Source organism: Trachemys scripta, chromosome 2 (genome assembly GCF_013100865.1).
Source record: "Trachemys scripta elegans isolate TJP31775 chromosome 2, CAS_Tse_1.0, whole genome shotgun sequence".
NCBI classification, from domain to species: Eukaryota; Metazoa; Chordata; order Testudines; family Emydidae; genus Trachemys; species Trachemys scripta.
Genome location: NC_048299.1, coordinates 174,820,063 through 174,841,715, shown reverse-complemented (window position 1 = coordinate 174,841,715; position 21,653 = coordinate 174,820,063). Strand labels below are relative to the sequence as shown.

The 21,653-nt window shown below is 43.3% G+C and overlaps 1 protein-coding gene across 3 annotated transcripts in view; it reads left to right on the top strand.

Moving 5' to 3' along the window:
• The window catches only part of JARID2 (jumonji and AT-rich interaction domain containing 2), a 61,909-nt gene that overhangs the window by 20,172 nt on the left and 20,084 nt on the right, over positions 1-21,653 (top strand). For all 3 annotated transcript variants that reach the window (XM_034762361.1, XM_034762362.1, XM_034762363.1), the window contains exons 4-8: positions 4,116-4,609; positions 10,114-10,206; positions 10,766-10,884; positions 11,079-11,149; positions 16,617-16,731. In XM_034762361.1, the coding sequence (XP_034618252.1) occupies positions 4,116-4,609; positions 10,114-10,206; positions 10,766-10,884; positions 11,079-11,149; positions 16,617-16,731 (892 nt within the window). The remainder of the gene's footprint in view (positions 1-4,115; positions 4,610-10,113; positions 10,207-10,765; positions 10,885-11,078; positions 11,150-16,616; positions 16,732-21,653) is intronic.

Here is a 21,653-nt window from a genome sequence, read left to right as displayed (position 1 = left end):
AAAGGCTTCATAGGTCTCTCTACTCAAATTTCAAGACCATCTTTTTCCCTCCAACTTACTTATAAAACGAATAAATATAAATATTAAGATTCTTGATCTAAAGTTACATTGGAAGTTTTTAGGGGTTTTCCAAAGAGGTTTTCTGTTGCGATTTATGTAGTGCTGCTAAACTAGAAAATGAATCTTACTTTTTCCATCTCCAGAATTTCTTCTTTCAAAAAACAATCAACCAGCCAAACAAAAAAAGGTCTATGAACTGACTTCTGTTTGGTTATCCAGACACTTAAGATCACAAATTTCTAGTGACCTGCAGACATTTAACAACCATTAAGTGTCAAGAATAAGCAGTAAAATGTGGTTCATTGCAAAATGGCGGTTTCATTATTTCTCCCAGCAGGTAGCTGCCATGGCTAATGCCTGAGTGAGAATTGTTTATTTAAAGGAATTCCTGGTTTATGGTCTGCTGTCAGATATGACATAAGTAATAGAAAGGTGACAATGGCTTGTAAAGAACATACATGCTAGTTAAGGGAAACATTTGAATCTTTAGGAAATTTAACTTTAAATCTGCTTTTTCTAAGCAGCCTAGAAAATATAATACATTTATCTTGGTTGCTACAAATTTTTATTTAACACTTCTTTTTTTAGTAACTTCTAACCAAGTTATAACTCAGAGACCTTTAACAGTACAACTTGAGGCACTACTTTTGTAGTTGAGGCATTATTCCCTGGGAGGCAGCTCTGCACATTACTTTGTTTAAAGAAAACTCCTTTCTTTCTACCTCAGGTGTACACACCATTTTTTCTATGTTAAAACTTTATTTCAGTTTTCACAACATAAATACATGAAAAAAGAAGAAAACAAAAGAATTCAGACATTGCAAGATTATAATATTAACCAAGAACTCCTTTGTAATGTGCAGTACAATATTTCAACAGGATTTAAGAAAAGGGAGTAAGGATTAGTATTCTACAGTACAATGCCTGAAGAAAAGTAGGATTGCTGTAATATTAAGTTGTGAGATCAAATACTCAAAAGTTCAGGGAATTCCAAAAGTTAAGATTACTCTAGCAGAATTAAATTGATCCTTCGGCATTTCTAATATCTGTAATGGTTGTATGTTAATAACAAGGAGTATTAAATTCATGTTACATTGGCAAGGGAAAGAGGAAAATACAACATATGTGCAATATGGCAGCGTTAACACCTACTGATGCAACATTAACTTTTTGATTAAATTTCCTGGCTCTTGCGTATCTGGTCTCACAGCTTTAAGATTGTGTTACTGTTAATCTTTACACATTTAATTTCCTATGTATTTTAAGTTTAAAATTCAAACAAAATGTTGAGGAGAAGGGGAAGAGAAATCTGAAGGTAATCAGAGCACATGGATTAGAAATAGATTGGCTTCAGCAGTAGATATTTTAAATTCTTTGAGATAACAAGTGTGCACACATGCATACTCCTGCTGTAAGGACCAAATCCCATTTCCACTGAAGATCATTGAGTTTTGCCATTGACTTCAGAGGGGCCAGGATGTGGCCTTAAATGCACACCTGAAGATTTTTTTTTTTTTTTTTTTTTACATTTTTTTCACTGAGCTTGCTCAGTATTAATTTTCAAATAATCCCAACATTATCAAATCAAAAGATTTTTTTTTTAACTGTCAGATGAGAGTCCTTAGTAACCCTTGCCAAGTCTCCAATTTCAGCCATTTGCTATGAGCCCTGGAAGTTTCACCCTAAAAATGAGTGTTTGTTTCAGAAAGTTATGACCATGTGAAATGGAGTTGTAACTGAAACCATTTAACAATCTTTAACGAGGGCAGGTGTTACAAAGCCCCCACAGTAGTACAGCATACGTATTCAGTGAGAGGACTCAAGCTCTGACATTCTGAAGTAGCTTCCATCTTGTTGTGCTTGAGAACATTACATTTTTAAGCATGTGATGAAGTGTTTTGAGATTGGTGATTTAAACTGAGCATGCAGATATTTATGTTGTATTACAAAGCCATTTAATATGAAACTGAGCCATTAACATAGTCCTTCAGAATTGAAGGGATGTTACTCCGCTTCATACAGATCATATACCTTCCATTTGTTTGTCAATGGTGCATGAGCAAAAAAGCTGTGTGTTGCTTGAGTGCGATTTTATGTGAAGGATTACAAGTAACAGAACAAAAACCTCTCAAATTTGTTTCCTTTCTCCCATGGTGTTGCTCTCACCACCCCTCTCCTCGTAAGTGGAAGTTGCACTACTTTAACTAGGAATGGTTGCTACACAAGACATACTTGTTCTGCCCTGTGACCTACCCTAGAGCATTGTCAAACACTTGGAAAATCGTTACCTATTGTTTCAGCACCAGTACAAACTATCCTGTGGTCCAGGCACAGGCATTTTTGTCATCTAACCAGTGATGCGCTATCAACATTTTAATAAGGGACTCCCCCCAAAATGTTCTGCCTCAGTTGCAGCACTGTTGATAAACTTTGCAAAAATTTTCCATGTGTCTCCAGGCTTCTGAGCCTCGTCACTGAGTTTGCCTCAAAGGAAAGTGCTGAAGGGTAGGGAAAAACGGTCAAGGAAGAGAATGGAGATGAGAAATCTTAGAACAGCTATGAAATACTGTAAGACAGTATGGCTAATTTGCAGGAGATGCACACATACAGCTCAGATGCTATGCTAAAAGGCATAGTAGAGGAATCTGAACAGGACAGACTGTTGATTGGGTTTGAGAGGAGGTAGCTATCATCGCAGCAGTGGAGGTGTCATTTAGAATGATGATGCTTCTTTCTGTTTTACAGTACAGTTTCCAAGTCATATTAAATTCACATTAAAAGACTGCTAATCCTTCATGTTTCCATGACTTTCTCAGAATGGAAAGAGGAGATAAGGATGACTTGGGAACAATGTTGATGATCGTCATGTTGTGTTTTTAGTTTTTCCTATAGCAGTTGTCCTCCTTATTTATGGGCAGTTTTTGGTCAGTTTGTGAACCTTTTTCTGTTGATGATTAATTTTGTCCTTTGACTAAATGTGATACTGAGATTTTCTTTAAAATTTTTATTTTTGGATGGAAAGTTTATCATTAATTTGACTGTCTTTATGCTAGAATTTAAAAGCTTTTGTATATTCTTTTTTTTTTTCTTTGATTGAAGCTTCCCAGAAAGTAATGAATCATTCTCCTGATGGTCTTGCAGTTTCTAAAACTAATACACAGTTTAAAATGCAAATGACCGTCTTTACTAAATTACTAGAGGACGCCACTCCGTGGACCCATCTGGAGCTTTTTACTTTAGATCAGTCACATTTCATCTGTTTGAGTTGACAGAAACATGTTTGTGATGCTTATGGAGATATGAATCTCCATTTTCCTCAGTTTTTCCTCCTGGTTTTCCCCTTGTTTTTGTTTACTAATGTAGAAAAATGCTTTAATAGTAATACTTAGCTCCTTTATATAATGCTTCATATTTTGAAAGTGTTGTACCAATGTTTAAAAACTCTGCACTACGCCTATATAAAGCTGGTTGGGAATTTTTTTGTTTTCAAAAATGCTGATTCATCAAAACTAAAACTTTTTGTGGAAAATCAGTTTTGACTAAAGTTCACTGGGAAGGTTTCTGAGTGGATGAAATTTCAAGGAGGGTGGGGAGAGGGGTGAGGGAGAGAGAGAGATTGGGAGGCATGCCCTCAGAGTAGCTGCGTATCAGTCGGGTATTCACCTGGAATATAGAAGACCAACCTTAATCAGGCAGAGCTAGGGCTTGAACTTGTGACGTGGCAACTGAACCCAAAATGGAGGCCAAAAGTAGCCGTGGGGAAGGTTAGTGTGAACACCAAAATATGATCCACTTAATAAATAATCTTCGCAATCTGAGTATCTTAGTCAGAACTTGGGCACTTTAAAAATGGAAACACTGAATATTTGACTGTTCCATTCTGTTTTCGTATCTGCATTACTGAGGATTTTGAGAAAATGGAGTGTCCCACCTGAACAGAATCTGATATTATATAAGTAGTAAAGAAATGTTGAATGTAGTCTGCGAAAAATTTTCCTAACTGTTTCCTGTGTTTCCCTCTTCCCTCCCCACCACCCCACACACACGGACTCCAGGAGGCTGTGAGCTAGATTTGGCCTGCTTTTTCCAGCTGATCAATGAAATGGGTGGCATGCAGCAAGTGACTGACCTCAAGAAATGGAACAAGCTGGCAGATATGCTACGCATCCCCAGAACTGCACAGGACAGGCTAGCAAAGCTGCAGGAAGCCTACTGCCAGTACTTGCTCTCCTATGACTCCCTCTCCTCTGAGGAGCACAAGAAACTAGAGAAGGAAGTCCTGCTGGAAAAGGAGATCTTAGAGAAGAGGAAAGGTCCTTTGGAGGGACACTCAGAAAACGCCTATAAGTTCCATTCCTTGCCCCGGTTCGAGCCCAAAAATGGACTCATCAATGGTGTGGTTCACAAAAACGGCTTCCGTAACAAGTTGAAAGAAGTTGATATCCCATTGAAAACGGGCAGGCGGCGACTCTTCGCTCAGGAAAAGGAGATCGAGAAGGAGGAGGAGGAGAAGGGAGTTCTTAGCGATTTACACAAGTGTATATACAAGGTAGTAAAGACCACTTCTGCTGATTTTCTTCTGTGAAAGCATTGAAGCAGATGTTCTCTGCGCTGCACTGTGGTAAGACCCAGCTGGAGTCAGTCAAGGGCCACAGTGGTGTTCCAGCGTCAATTGCTCGACTATTAATTGCTGCAGGCAGTTTGATGAGGGGGTATTAACTCCATCCTGATCTTACTGGGGCTTGACAGACTAGAAAATGTTATTTTTGTGGATGTTCTACATAGACCACTAGTCCCCCTCCATCTATGGAGTTGACTCTTTCTAAGAAATACACTAAGCAATTATCCTAGCAGAGACAACATTTGTTTTCATTTTTTAGTGACATTTAAAGTAACGTTCCACTCTCTCTCACGCCTGTTTCTTGCCAGTTGAGCAGAGTACTGCTCCCCTGATAGAGCCATCAAAACTAATGTCGCTAAAAATACACAAGATTTAGAAAGTGCGAATTGAAATGCAAACAATATTTTCAACTGCGATGCCAAATTTTGCTAAGCACAAATGGTCATAATGCTTGTTCCTCCAGACTTTAAACACACCCATTTACAAAGGATTGTTGTCTCTTTCATTGTATTTTATTGGCAGCCTCCCACTATTGAGCAAGAATTGGCATCATAACTTGCAGTGTACTTTTTAGTTAGATTGAATTGTTTAGCAGTGCTGAGAGGGAGAAATATACAGTACTTACTGTCTGTGGCCAGTAAGCTGCTATACCACTTTTCCCTCCCCAGTCTCACTCCTGTCACTATGAAATGAAAACAGATAGCATTCCCAGTGTTACTGTCCAAAGTAGTTTTTGTTGAGCTATTTAGAGACTGACTAAGCTCATGAATTGCATTTAAGAAAGTTCATTCACATTTCTTCTGCCCAGCAATGCATTAGAATTTGTCAGCTGAAGAGCTTTCTGTTCTGGGACTTCCTTCTCACTCCCGTGTTAAAACAAACCGTTAACGACGTTTCTATCACATTAAGATACAAGCCTTATCTAATGGCAGCTACATTAATGATAATCCCTGTGCATAGTTAAAAGGCCTTTTTTGTACTTAATATCTTGAATTTAATAACAAATGAAACATGACTAGGACATACTGATCTGCACATACAACCTTAACGAAAGGGAGAAAACACCACCCCACTGCTTACCAGTATAAAGTCCCCAAGAGTTACATTTTAGAGGGAGATGAGAGACTGTACACAAAAAGAGTGAGTCTATGCAGAGAAATATCCTAATCAGCCATTAGAATTAAGGGAGAAGTTCAGGAATGAACACTCCGATAATGAGCCTGAACCTGCGAAGTTCTGAATGCCTCCTGCAAAGTGCTAAATGCTCTTAAACTCTCATTGATGCGCTTTCAACACCTTGTGGTAGGCTCTCAGGACTTTGCAATATTGGACCCAGTATAGAATCATAGAAATGTAGGACTGGAAGGGACCTTGAGAAGGCATTAAGTCCTGCCCCGGCACTGTGACATGACCAAGTAGAGGTCTAATGAAGTTTAATAAATGTACTTTTAAAATGTGCATATGCTTTAGCACATAAACTATTTAAATATTAGTGAACTTCAGGGCTGACATGATTCATGCTACCCCCATCTAGCAAAGGCAGCCAAGATACAAGAACCAAACCAGACAGGAAGTCTTGAATTACAGGGTGGTACTATAGATAACATTGCAACATGTTTTCTGCTTACAACCAAACTTGCAATCCTCCTTAAAACCACACATGCAGTCAGACTCAAACCTGTTTGAAAATTGGTATGGGCCAGGGTAGAATATATAGTACACATTTGAGAATGTTTGCTTAAGGGGTTCCAGAGACACAACCCCCCCCAAAATCTGACCACCTAGCCTTAAACTCCGGTTCTGTTACTAAAATCACAACGTGTCTTATACTTTTCTGTACAGAGGTAGAGGAAAAACATGCAGTGAGAACTGGTGTCTCGCATCGAGAACAAGCTCTGAAAGCGAACTCATTTTTGTTTTTAAGATAATATTTTGTACTTGACTCTGCAGAATGAACAGCTGCCTTGCTGTGAGTCAAGTGTGGCTCCCAGCCATAGTGTGCAGATGCCTTAGCTGAGCCGTACTATTTATGGATTAGAGCTAAGGTTGTGTGCTTTCATTATGAATGAAACAGCACTTTAACTGCAGATTCCCTGGCTTGCATAAGTATGTTTGTTGGGGGGAGGGTGGCATTTCTTGTCACACTAACATTTTTTTGGGGATATGTGAGAAGACCTTAAGTGAATATTTCCTAATATTTGAGTTTTTAAGTCTTATGTTCCAGAAGGGTAAAGGGATAGAAAGGTCCTATTGTGTGACAGCAACCTTAGCTCCACTTCAAGAAAGGTTTTTGTAAATTAATAGATTTAGGGCCGGAAAGGACCATTGTGCTCATCTGTCCTTGCCTACGTTACACAGGTCATAGAATTTCACCCAGTAATTCCTGCATCAAGTCTAATATCTTGTGGTTATATTGGGGCATATTTTTAGGAAGAGACCACTTGTTTTCAAGTACAGTTCTCACTAATGCCATATACAGAAGTAATAAAATATTTTGATAAAATACTTGAATAGTCATTGGGCCAGAGAGAGAGAGTGTGACTCTGTGGCCTGGTGGCTTGAGAGGTGGGAGACCCAAGGTTCGAGCCCCCGCTCTAATGACTAATTATTTATACAAAGTGAAACTGCTTCAGCAGGAGATATTGATACCCCCATCCCAGAAGAGCCAACAGACCGGTGATTAGGGCACTCACCTGGGAGGGAGAGACTGGGTTCCAGTCCCTGCTCTAGAGTTGGGATTCAAACCTGGGTTTCCCACACCACCACTACCTCTTCCTTCGCATGCCTAACTCCCCTGGCGAGTCTAGCAGGAAAAAATCTGGGTTTGTGTGTTTTGTTTGGATAATGACAGAACAATTAGTTAAAACCACAACAGTTCACTAAAAATGGCACAAATTCATGAAATGTTTGGTTGACCTGAATTTGGGTTTTTCAGCCAAAAAAAACTGTCTGAAAAATTTCATCTAGCCGTAGTCTGGGCTCTCCTGACTTGAGTTAATTTTCAGGACTCTTACATTACTATTAAGGAGAGAAAAGGGAAAGTATGTAGAATGAAGTATCACAATAGAATTTTGCCATTCAGCTATTCTTCTGTTAAGGCTCCTCACTGCTTCAAAGATTCTGTTTAATACTTCTAAGTTCCTAGAGGATCCTTAGTATTAACTGTTAAAATCTTCTCAGGAACCTCAAAAGGTGTTTTGCACTTCAGTAATACTTTTGTATTGTGAGTCTATTTTCAGCCAGCTCCATTTTATAGCAAAAAACCTTAAAATATTTTCTCTTAATGATCCTCAAGAAAATGGTGTCAAATTTTTCATGTAGAAAGCTCATCAGCCCATATATGTTTTGTGACTTTCGAGCTAAGGCGGAAGGATGTGAAATTTTTGATGGAAGTTCTTGATTTTTCTCAATCTTTTTTAAATGATTCTGTCCACTATTGTATGCAGGTTTCTTCCCTATGATAGCGCAACTGCCCATCTCAGAATTTGGAGGACATAGTTAATTTTGGAGGCTCAGTCCTGAATCCTATTCTGTTTTGTATGACAAAGTAGCAGGCAAACAATCTTAAACCTAAAAAGCTTCTACAGAGCATTTGTTAGCAGCTCGTACATATACTTCCCTGATGACAAGTTTGAAGACTGTTTGTAGGAGCAGAACAATTTGAGGACATGTTTTAAAAGCCTGCCTCAATAAAAGATTCACAAGGGCAGTAAAAGATGAAGGCAATTGCTCATTGTATCACAGAGCATCCAACTCTGAGGTTTATGAGAGTCTGGGGCCCTGGGCATTTTGCAGACTTCTTGTAGCAGCTAATTGCCCTGCATTCGGTTTAAAACAAAACAAAAACAAAATGATAGGACCCTAGATATTTTAGCAAAAGACTTAGTCTCTTATAGGAAAAAAAAACTGCTGTGTAATTGTTCCTGGTTTACTCTTGGGTAGAGTTCTTGCTCAAACTAAGCAGAAATATAGTCTTAGCAATTTAGCAGATCATGTTTCACCATTAAAAATAATAATAATAATAATAATCCAGCTGATTAAATGGTCATTTACCAGAAGTTTAGCTCCTGGGGTGGTGGATCTTAGGTTTTTCTTTATTTTTTGAGAGGAAGAGGGTTGGCAAATGTGAAGGAAGGTAATTGGGTGTCAGAGGAAAGAGAGGTAGATATGGGGACAAGGGATAAACTTCATGTTTGTAAAGCAGAAATTCCTTTTCAAGTCTTGTTCTTGGCCTGGCCTATTACAATTGGTACACATCACCATGGCCAGACCAAAATATTGCAAAGTTTGGTGGCTAAGTGGCTGTCGTCCTTCACGTCCCTTAACTTTTTAAGGTTATTTTCTTAGTCTAGAGTGATGGAAGAACTTGAAGCACCTAAATATAGGCTGCATTTTCACCAGAGGGTATAGGCAGGTTCCAATATCCCAAGCCTTAAAGGGAGGGCATGTTTCCTGTCTCCACACTGTTCTTTTCCTGTAAGCCTTTAACATGGTCTCAGTTAATACTAACATAAAAACACTTCTAAGGCTTATTTTACACATTTCCAACTTTGGATCATACACTGAGAACTTGACCTCCATATTTTACTAAGATCTTTGGCAATCTGGTTGCAGATATATGAAGCGCCGATGCTATGTCTTCCTATGGATCTCTATTAGATTGAAAATGTGTTTATTATTATATGCGTGTGTGAGCATCTAATAATATAAGAATAATATACACGCAAAAGAATATTGAAAAGTTTGCTAAGTGCTCTATAGAAACAGAATAAGACAGTTCCTTGTCCCACCCAGCTTACAATCTGAAGGATATCGTGCAGACAAAGTAGTGGACGAAGGAAGCAACACGCATTCTACTATTTTGCTTTTGTAACTCCCCATCCCCACCATCCCATACCAATCCCTGGTCTTAATAATATTGTTATTGAACCATGCCTAGCTGCCTTGTTGTTGTTGTTTTTGTTATACATGCAATTACTGAATATAAAGTATAATATAGCTCCAGCTCATCCTTTTTGTGTCCACCTGTAATGCATGTTCTATCCTGAACAGCATCTGTTTGCACAGAAAAATAGGTTAAATGAGTTTAGGAAAAGTGTTTTAACAAGTGAGACCTTAAAAATGGAAACTGACTGGGTGCAAGTTTTAAAATATCATCTGCATAGGTTCACTTGCTGTATCAGCTGCTGCTTGCCATGATAAAAGCTGGAATCCTCTACTGATTTTAATGGCATTTAAGATGCTTGCTCCAGGAAGAAATGTATATTAGATCAATGGACTCTGTTGTACCTATTCTTAGAGAACGTTCTGTCCTTTCCCCTCTCCCGGTTTTGGGCTGTGTAAGGTAAGATTTGCACAGCAAATAACACTGGGGGGTGGGGTGGAGATACTATTTTTAATTTCACTTTTAATTGTACTCTCTTGATTCACAGGGTAGGTCTGTTTCTTTAACAACCTTTTACCGGACAGCAAGAAACATCATGAACATGTGCTTCAGCAAGGAGCCTTCGGTAGCTGAAATAGAGGTGAGGGGCACGAGAGCACCTAGGGATGGGAAATCTTTCCGTATGGAGGATTTAGGGATGGCTCTGCAAAGTTAAATCGCAAAGTGGCACAGTAGACTGGTTGAAGGTGTCTGATGCAGGAAGAGAATTAAGATGTTGTCTCTGCTCTTCCCGCTGACATTACTTAATATCATCAATAAGGGCACTGACAAGTTAAAGACAGGCAGGAGGGTTGGTTGGTCTTGTGGTTGAAGCACCAGCATGGGAGTCGGGGGATAGGAGTTCTGTTCTTGACTCTGCAAAAGTCTTCCTGTGTGAGTTTGCACAAGTCATTTCACCACTCTGTCTAAGTTTCCCCATCTGCAAAATAGAAATAAATAGTCTCCAAAAGGGATGTTAAGTCTTAATTCATTGTTATTTTGAAAGTTCTGTATATCCATCTCTAAGAGGAGATGTTTTGTTGGAGCAACACGTAGAGTATCAGTGCACTGTAACCTTCTGTTGATTGGTGAACATGTAAAGGAATTTTCTCACTCTGTTCGTTGGACTAAACATTTACTATCGCCTTCTTCTGCTATAGCAAGAATACTGGAGGTTAGTGGAACAGAAGGATTGCCATGTAGCAGTGCACTGTGGGAAAGTGGATACCAACACACATGGGAGCGGCTTTCCTGTGGGAAAATCTGAACCATTCTCAAGGTAAAATCAGATAAATAATCTGGATTTTTATAGCATTTTGCATGTTATGCTACAGCTATTCTATTCAGTACAGAATCCATATAAGACTATAGGTCAGGAGAATGACTACAGATGTTTGAGATGTAGAGCAACTATTAGACCAGTTTGTTTTTAATGTTGACACATAACAATGTGTGAATCACTTCATTCAACAGGCATGGGTGGAACCTTACAGTCCTTCCTAATAATACAGGATCCATCCTGCGACATCTTGGTGCTGTGCCTGGTAAGCAGATTCCCTCCCTCCTCCCCCCCACCAAATGTTCTGTGTGGTATTAGCTAGGGAGACTTGCTTAATAAAGACATTTCTTTTGGAGACATCTGTGTTCCTTCTCAGGCTCCAGGATGCCCAGGGCGGAAACCTCTGAGGAAGTCATCAGCTACTCATGGGGATGAAGTTCCTGTTTCTAAAGATTAAATCTGCTTGTCTTGAAAATGTCAGGTGGCAGGGAAGAAAGACCACGAGGTTCATAAAGAAAAGAGACAGAGATTCCTCCTCACCAGGTCCTTTACTTTAAGAGCCACAAGGGGTGACACAAGGCCCCAAAACGGTCCCACTGGCACCCATGCAGGCACAAGTCTTCATGCCTCCGGACTGTCTTTTGTCGTACTGCACAAATGCCTGGTTCCGACTCCTCAGCACCAAGGCTCCTGGTTCCAGTTCAGTCTCCTTAATTTGACTTCAGTGCTAACATATTCACTACCAAAATCCAATACAGCGTCTAAAGACCTATTGATCTCCTTGATACCAAATTGCCCACTACTGTCCAACAGCTGTCCTGACACTGGTACTGCACACATCTACGGAACCAGCTAAAGCACATTCCGTGGGGGTTTCCGCACACCAATTGGTACAGCTCCTGTTCTGGAGGAATATGCACTTTCCGACTCTGAAAGCACTAGGGGAGGTTTCACCAGGTTGTTCCTTGCTGTGTAGGTATTCAGGATCGTTCACACCCGAGAGAATGTCATGGGCTACTTCCTATTACCACAGATACAAAAGTTCAAAAAGGGATACTATACTTTGATACCCTACCCCTTCAATATCTGCCATTTTGCCTACCAGTACTGTTGGCCTTATAGGGCTCCAAGGGAAATGCATCATGCTAGAAGGCCTGCATCAGCATTCTAGTCGAGTGCTAGATCTCAACCACAGCTTTACAATGGGGCATTACAACTAGACCAACTGCTCCACTACCTGCAGAGCAGACTGGTCAAGGCTCAGATGAGGAGACCCAGACAGAAGACCATCCTGTCTTGTTGGGATTCTATGACCAGATTTAGACACCAATTTCCCTAAGACAATGTATATCACGGCTGAGTCAGCTCACGGAACCGTGTCCCTACAGGCATCCCTACGTGCTGCAGATACAGCCTCTAGATCAGGGGTTCTCAACCTTTTTCTTTGAGGCCCTCCTCAACATGCTAGAAAAACTCCAGGGACCAGCGGGGGGGCCCTCCAGACCAAGGGTGGGACCCTGGGGCATAGGCATAGTTTGACTTCTATTTGTGGGGAGAAGGCCAGCAGGGCTCGTGCCAGCTCTGCACAGTGGGGTCCAGGGCGGGAGTGCCACCTCCAGCCCCTGACTCATCTCATCAGGACACCCCCCTGTCTGGGGCTGTGTGCGGTGGCTACTCTGAGGGCTCTGACTGGCTGCGTGAGCAGTCAAAGGAGGCTGGGAGCTGAGGAGCAGATGCAACCCCAGGCACCAGCAGCATATGGGGAAATGCCACGGCTGCCCACTCCATAGCACCATCAGCCAAAGGAGCAGTTGCCCCTCACTGCCTGGCTCTGTCTTCCTGCCCACGATCAGGCCAGAGGGTGGGGGGCTGAGGGAGAGGAGGAGGTCAGGGGAGGAGTGGAGTTGCCCCCAGGACTACCTCACTCTGGGTAAGGCACTGCAGATTGGAGGGCAACATCCTTGTGCCCCTCAACTCTGCCCATGGGCTCACGGTTTCTGCCTGTGGTGGCGGGGCTTCAGCCCTGCCGCTCCTAGCTTCAGGGGGATGGGAGAGCTTGGGGTTTCAGCCCCGCACTGCTCCCAGCTTCAGCCCCACAAGGGGTGCTGGGGCTTATGGCTTCAGCCCCACGCTGCTCCTGGCTGCAGGGGGGGTAGAGGACTCGGGGTTTCAGCCCCGCGCTGCTCCTGGCTTCAGCCCCACGAGGGGTGTTGGGGCTCAGGGCTTCAGCCCTGTGCCGCTCCCTGCTTCAGCCCCATGGGGGGTGGAGGGGCGCCTTGGGGATTCAGCCCCATGGAGACTCCAGGCCTCGGGGCTTCTGCCCTGTGCCACTCCCTGCTTCAGGCCCATGGGGGGCACTAGGTTTCAGTGGTCAGGCTCTGCAGCCCCCATGAAAGGGCTCACAGGCCCCCGGTTGCAAACCGCTGCTCTAGATTATGGCCACCTCAATTGCTACGAGGAGATTCTCCTGGCTCCACAGTTCAGGGATCCGTAAAGAAACTCAAATAACAGTTGATGATCTCCCCTTTGAGGAATTTGAACTTGTTAGTGTGAAAACAGATGAGCCCTAAAGGCCTTGTGTGCCACACTGAGCTTCTTAGGAGTCCACACTCCTGCACCGAAGTGTAAGCAATGTAAACACTAGCCACAACAGAGGCAATCCTTTTACCTTCAATACAGGCACTTAGGAAATGTCTGAAATTTCCCAGAAGGAGGTCATCAGGATCCACACCACCCTCTCTGCTGATCAACCTCGGTCGACATGAAGGCAGCAGATTTGACTTCTTGGTCTAAAGCAAACCCCTTTGGCTCTCCCAATTATATTCCCTTCATTTGGGAATAATTTATTTAATCAATGGGTCCTGGAGCACCAATTATATTGACCGCTGGGTCTTGGAAATTGTAGTTTATATGTTATTCCATACAGTTCTAGCCCTCCCCAACCCGCCTTTCCCATCCCTATTCAGGGACCTCTCTCATTGAAAGCATGCTATATCAGAAGATGCAGTCACTTCTTAGTCTTGGAGCAGTGGAAGAAATTTCTCAGGAACAAAGGGGAAAGAGATTTTACTCTCATTATTGTCTGACTCCCAAAAACAAAGGCAGCCGGCAACCCATTCTGAACCTCAGAGAGCTGAACATCTTCATCTGCAAGCTCAAATTCAGGATGGTGACTCTGGCCTCTCTAATTCCAATCTTAAATCAGAATAACGGGTATGTAGCTCTCGACTTCCCAGACACTTCCATATAGCTCTCCCAGCTGCCCACAGAAGATACCTCAGGTTTCACGTGGGCAATTGCCACTACTAGCACAGGGCATCACCATTCGGCCTACCAACAGCACGAAGGGTATTCATAAAATGGCTGGTGGTGATGGCCACTTACCTCAGAAGACAGGGAGTCCAAGTTTTCCCATATTTTGATGATTAGCTAATTCATCGGAAGTTGTGCCAACAAGTAATAGACTCCATTTAACGGACTCTGCAACTGTTCACCTCTCTAGGCCTTAAAGTAAACAAAGAGAAGTCAGTACTGACTCCCAACACAAAAAACAGAATTCATAGCAGTCATACTTGTCTCCCTAACAGTGATGACTTGTCTACCACCTGAGATTCCAAGTCATACTGCCGACCTGCACGTTTACGACATGATATCTGCGAGAACTTTTTTGACTGCTAGGACACATGGCCCCTGCACCTTTGTAATTCAGCCTGCCAGACTTCTGTTGCATGCAAGGGTGTTTGCGATCTGTACTATGCATCAGCCAAGCAAACATTACCTGTCCATCCTAATACATGTTCCACCCAGAAGTCCTGTCATTAAATTGGTGGAAGGGGACCTTCAAAGTCTGCAAAGGGACAGCCATTCTCCCCTCCAATACCATCAAAAACATCGGTGACAGATTCCTTTACTTTAGCGTGGAAAGCCCATTTAGACAATCACCAAACACAAGCTACATGGACTCCTCAGGAAGCAAGGCTCCACACAAATGTCCTGGAGCTAATAGCCATTTTATGTAAACAAGCAGTGGGGACTAAGGTCTACTCCTTCGTGTTAAGAGTGTGTACATCTTTGGAACTTTTGTATCCATCATGAAATTACTCTGAAGGCTGTTCATCTGCCAGGAATACAGAATGTGCTGGCAGATCCCCTCAGTGAGCAGTTTTCAAACAACCTTTACAGGTTGATAGATGACAACGTAAGACATCTCTCTCAAGTGTAGTCATCCCAGCATTCACCTCTTTGCCAAAAGAGTAAAAAGGAAATGTCAAAATTTCTCTTTTGGAGGGAGACTAAGTCAGGGGTCATTGCCTGATGCATTACTGATTTCATGGTCATTAGGCCTCCTGTACGCTTACCCTCCAATTCCGTTCATCCCTATTGCTTTCAGGAAGCTCAGATGGCGCTCTGCCATAATAATCATGGTAGCTCCAGCGCGACCAAGACAGTTCTGGTATCAGGCCTGAAAAATCGCTCCATTCAACCATCAATACATGTAGCTCTCCAACCAGAGGTCATAATATGGAGGCATGGCCAAGTCCTTCATCTCATATTCCCTACACTTCACAGCATAAATGTTGGCTGACTGACTTCAGTAGAAAGAACCTGCTCATCTACAGTATAGAGTGTCCCTGTCCACAGCAGAAAAGACTCTACCAGATATATTTATGCTGCTAAATGGAAGAGATTCATGATCTGGTCACAACACCACCAGTTAATACCATCTCAAGCAAAGATTCTAGACAGACTGAACTATCTGTGAGCTTAAGGGGTCTTCTAGCAACCATCTCAGTTCTCCACTGTCCATTGCAAGCTGCTTCTACATTCTCACACCCCGCAGTGACCAGATTCTTATGAAAGTTAGAGAACCTCCCCCTCTTTGGGATCTAAATATTGTTCTCACAGGGTTAATCGGCCCACCTCTTGGACCTTTCGCTGTAAATTCTTTCTCATCTTTCCATAAAAACAGCCTTCCTGGTAGTGATAACATCAGTCAGACGAGAGGGGCAGATACAAGCATTGATGTCAGGGGCCCCATATTTGATTTTTCATAAAGACGGGGTGTTGTTGAGATTTCAGTTGCTTCTTTGAGAAACATTCCCATCCTAGTCGTTTGTAGAGCAGCTATTTGGGAGTTCAGTGTGTACGTTTACCCAGCATTATTCTATCATGGAAGCGAGAATTTTGGCTATCCTACACTGCAACACCCATCTCCTGGGATCTAGGTCACTTCTTGTGAGTTATCAACAGTAGAATATACATGGAAAAGCAGTTGGCTTACTTATAGTAACTGCTTCTTTGAGATGTTTTCTCCATATATAATTTCACAACCTGTCCTTGTTTCCTGCTACTACAAAGTCTGTTAATATCTGGATTCTGTATTGATGAAGGAACTGAGGGGTGGGTAGGGCTGCCCTGCCCGTTATGCGCTTGGTGGAAGGCGCAAAGACATTCAGAGTGCAGGCATGGCCCCAACAAACACCACTGGCCAGGAGGATAATTCAGACTCGAGTGTATTGGGTGCATGCGCACCAAGAGTAGACTATATATGGACAACATAGCTCGAAGAACCACAGTTACTGTAATGTTAGTGACCATTTCATTTAAAACTCCTGCTTCAACTCAATGGAGAAGCAGGCTTTTCAGCTGAAATGTGCTCTAAAAATATCATTTATTAATTTTTAATTGACATGCTAATCCATTAAAGTTTATTTTTAATTCCTTTATTTTAGGAGTGACAATTCCTTGGCTAAATATTGGCATGGTCTTTTCTACCTCATGCTGGTCTCGAGACCAAAATCACCTTCCATACATTGACTACTTACACACTGGTGCTGATTGCGTTTGGTGAGTATCCCTGTGGTTTGTCCCATTACTCGGTGCCCCAGTGGCTCTTGGTAGGAAGGTTGGAAGCTACTACAGTATGGCTATTGCGTTTTGCCTGAATGAGTCACATCAGGAAATGAAGTTTCTGCGATTACAAATTTAATGGGAAAGTCTATCAAATTTCATGACAAGTGATATGGTATAAACTAAATGAAAAACCCCTCCTAAAGGAAAGGGGTTTAATATTTCTTCCGTTCTCTGTTTTAGGCTATTTAGCAGCAAACAACTTTTGCGGTGTGTAGATTTCACTCTGCAGAATGTTTCTGAACACCTGGAATCCAAATGACAGCTAGTCAAGGCAGGATTTCCTTAGACTGATGTGTAGAAAGATTTGTTCAAGCTAGCTCTATATTCTCATTTCTAAGGTGATTGATCCCATCCTTCTGCTAAACTGTCCCCACTCTTCTACTTCACAAGGTATCTTGAGACTCTGTAGATACCAAACCACATATATATTTTTTATTTTTACCCAGTGATACCTGCCTTTGAAGCCACATCCTTCTAACATTTTGATGTGAATGGTTGCAAGTCTGTAACTTCTTGTAGCCACATTTTGTGTTTTGTGGGCACCTGTTGCAAATAGGTTTAACACGTGCTCACATATCTGCTTGGAGGTGGCTGCTGCTTACTGTAGTCATTACACAATATTGCTCAGATTGTAATGGAAGTACAACAGCTGATAGTGGAATCACTGGAAGCAGATGGTGCCAGCATTTAATATACTTATCTATGTTATTCCTGTAGTACTATGTTATCCTGAAAGGATCTTCTCTACAATAAGAACAGTATAAGCAGCTAAACTTGTAGACCTTGATTAAACAAAAATGTAATAAAGTAATTAAGAAACCCCTTGATTATAAAACTTTGATGCATGGAGGCTGAATTATAATGGCTTGTAAGACGACCAGACTCACCCCTGCGGCGCCCCCTATTGGTTACTCCGGGGAATCAGCTCGTCTAGCGTCTGGAGCGCCCTCTGCAGGCCGGTGATCCGCCTTGTCCCTACTTCTGGCCCCTGTGTCTCTCCCAGGACCCTGGTGTCCCTTGCTCTGGGTGCTGCCCCCTGGCAGTACCCCACAGATCTGGGTCTCCCCTCCTTGGGGAACCCCCACCCACTATCCCCACCTTGCCTCAGTACTAGGCCACTGCCAGTCCCTGGGGCAGACTGCAGTATAGACCACTCATCACTGGCAAGGACGGTTTGGACCTGCTGCCTTGGCCTAGCCCTGGGCTGCCCTCTGCAACCCCCAATACCCCTTGGCCTACTACCAGGCTGCAGCCTGGGGCTATCCAGGCTGGAGCTCCCTAGCTCCTCAGCCTTTCCCGAGCCCTGCTCCACTGCAGGTACCCTGTCTAGCTCCCTGCAGCCAGGCCCTTCTCCCTCTGAAGGCAGAGAAAGACTCTTGAGCTCCTGACTCCCAGCCTCTTTATACAGGCCAGTGCTGAGTCTGTTTGGGGCATGGCCCCAGCTGCAGCCACTTCCCCCGATCAGCTCAGCCTTCACGCTGCCTGCTCCCTGGGCTATCTCAGGCCCTTCCAGGCAGGAGCAGGTGTCCACCCTGCTACATGGCTAATGATGCTTGGCACATACCATAAATAGTACTTTAAAATGCTTTATAAGATTTCAAGAAAACCAAACATACAGAGATGTTCAGTTACCCTCTTAATTACTAATTAAAACTATTTAAACTCTTATCAGTATTAATGGTGCTAAACTTGAGCTGTGGTTATGTGCCGAGTTGTGTGAATACAGGTGAGTTTGTCACAGCTAAATGTTCCTACCAGGAGCTGGGTCCCATTGTCCTAGGAACAAACTTAGAATAAGAGGCTGTCCATGCAATGAAGAGCTTACAGTCCATCTAAGACAACACAGATCCATAACTGGGGAAAGAGGCAATATACAATCAGAGTGAATTGTAATGCCTTATAAGTGTCATGTGAATTCTATTAATTTTATAAAAATATTTTTTTGGGGGGAGGGAGGATGAGAGAGGAGGTTGTTTTTCACATTTTATTATAGGCAGAGCTGGTGGCACTCTCTGCAGTTAAGGTTGCCTAAGACTGTTTTTGGTTGTGTAAAACTTTACCAGACTTTAACTGTTTGGTCTGATATTTTCCATGCTGGCTGTCCCAAGCTAAATTTCTTTGGAAAGTTTCAACAAAAGCAATGAAGATGCTCCTGAGAATGAGATTAGGGAAAAGTACATTGTTTTGCAAGCGTTAGAAAAAAAATCTCACATTCTCCTATTTTTTTCGAGAAGCTCTAGCACCTCCACGTTTTTAAGCAGTGATTTCATATTTGGCAGGGCGTGACCCAGTGTCAGGGATGTGCCTGTTGCTTTTCCCATGAAAATCCACCCATCTTTGACTAAGTTGTAAGCCTCTGAAAATTGCCATTTATACATGCTCAGTAGAGATATAGAGGCTGGCTATTTAAATTCCATCTACACCAGGGGTAGGCAACCTATGACACGCGTGCCAAAGGTGGCACACGAGCTGATTTTCCATGGCACTCACACTGCCCAGGTCCCGGCCACCGGTCCGGGGGACTCTGCATTTTAATTTAATTTTAAATGAAGCTTCTTAAACATTTTAAAAACCTTATTTACTTTACATACACCAATAGTTTAGTTATATATTATAGACTTATAGAAAGAGACCTTCTAAAAATGTTAAAATTTATTACCGGCATGCGAAACCTTAAATTTGAGTGAATAAATGAAGTCTCGGCACACCACTTCTGAAAGGTTGCCGACCCCGATCTACACTGAACATGCTCCAGGCCCGGGCTGAGGACTTTACTTGCAATTGCTGCTCTGAGCCACCAGGGGCTGTTGTGGTACCAGATATAAAAACTGAGAGCAGAGGTGTCTCTCTCCTGTGCTCTCAATTCACCTCCTTCTGCTGTGGTCCCCAAACTTTTTCTAGTGTCCCCCTCCCCTTTCCCCCCGTGGTCTGTCCCCCCCGCCCCCCCCCCGCAGCCAGGTGTGTGTGTGGGGGGGAGCTGTGTTCCAGAGGGGGGAGGGGGAGCCGCATCCAGCGCAGGTTGTGGGAGCCGGAGCCATCCCTGAGTGCATCTTCAGGCTCCAGCAGCAGCTCTTCCCACCCCCCTCCCCTGGTGGCAGAGGCCGGTTACTGTGGGTAACTGGGCTTTTAGTGTCCAGTCAGCAGTGTTGACTGGACACTGCCACGTCCCCTTTCTGGTTGAAAACCGGGCACCTGGCAACCCTAAACCAGGGCCAGGGGCCACAGCTGGGAGCCAAGGCCAGGAGGGGAGCCATGGCTGGGACTGAGGCCAGGGCCAGACCAGGGCTTGGTGGCACTCCCTCCCCACCTCCTGGGGAGCTGGCCCAGGGCCGCTGCAAACCCTCCCCCCCCCCCCCGCTAAGATGTTCCTCTGTGCCGCTCTAGGGGGGCGCACCCCACAGTTTGGGAGCCACTGTCCTACTGGCACCCAGCTAGCATTGAGGAGAAGAAAGTACCCTAACTCAGATGCTGAGTGATGAACAGAGTTGGGGTGTTGAAAACTGGCTGGGGGGGGTGGATAGGAGCCAGGGCCAGCCCCTCAGTGTTTTGCCCTCAGGGGGGGAAAAAACACTTTGGGTGCTTTCCTCCTCCTCCTCCTCCCCACTGAGTGGCTGAGAGGATGATTTAAAAAAAAAAAAGCCATGTGGACCAATGGAGCAAAAAAGCTGAGTTAGGAGCAGTGGGGGAACAGAGACAGAAGGGGAGAGGCTGTGTGTGTGGGGGGAGGAGGGGAGAAGAGGGGATATAGTAGGGAACAGAGACAAAAGGGAATGTGTGTATTATAGGGCATGGGTGGGTGAGGACAGAAGGCACGAAGAGATTAGCAAAAAGGAAAAACAAAGGGGAAAAGAATGGTGGGGGATGAGGTATGGGGGATAGGTGGGATGGATGGAGAGGAGCATGAAGAGACTGTGAGGGAGCGGGTGGGAAGAGGTTGGAAGCAGCAGCAGGGAAACCTGTTCAGAATAAAGTCTATAGAAAGAAGTCTGACATCAGTGTCCAGAGGTTCCTACTGAAACTGCTTTGGTAGCAGCTCTTGCTGGCATGATACTGGCTGCCTACACCCTGGAGTTTTCTTTCCTTTCCTGAGCCTACGTGGTCGAGAGCAGGGGTGGATTGCATGGGGCCTAATGTCTCATATGGGTCTCATCTTTCTCTCTCCTTTCTGACATGGTGCTACAGTTGAAATATGGCCCCTAGCTGACTACAATGTGTTTCTAAACACATTCCAGGTAAGGTTGGGTCAGTTCAGAAATCTGGTGACAGAGATTTGGAACCCAAGCTTGATTCCTTTTGCACCCTGGCCAGCTCTCTAAAGATCCTTCTGTCTGTCTGAACTAGTGTCACTGAACAGCTCCGAAAGCTGTGACTAGAGGAATGGTTGCAAAAGACACAGGACCTCTGACAGTTAAAAGAAATAAAGGGGAGGGGCCAATGTTTGAGTGAGAGAGAATAAGAACATCTGCCCCCATCTTCCAAGTCAGTCTAAAGGAGCACAAGTAAACTGCACATACAAAATGAGAGATGCACACAAGATCCCAAATCAGTAAGAGACTATACATGTAGGCTCCATTTTGACTGAAACATGAGTTCAGGATTTTGTTTTCAACCCTAAAACAGTAGCCCATGTCACAAACACCTAATGTCACAAGGGAAACAAGAAATGTCAGTAGGAAAATTACTCCTTTAAAAATAAAAATTTAGCTGAAGAGAAGTCAAGAGCTGAAAGATTTTAAAAACCCTCTCTTCCCATCAACTCATGTATCCCAAGAAAAACTGCACCATAGCCCACCCAGTTCACTCTAAACAGCAGTACCTGGGTTTACTATGGAAAACACTCTTTGACACTCTAGGCC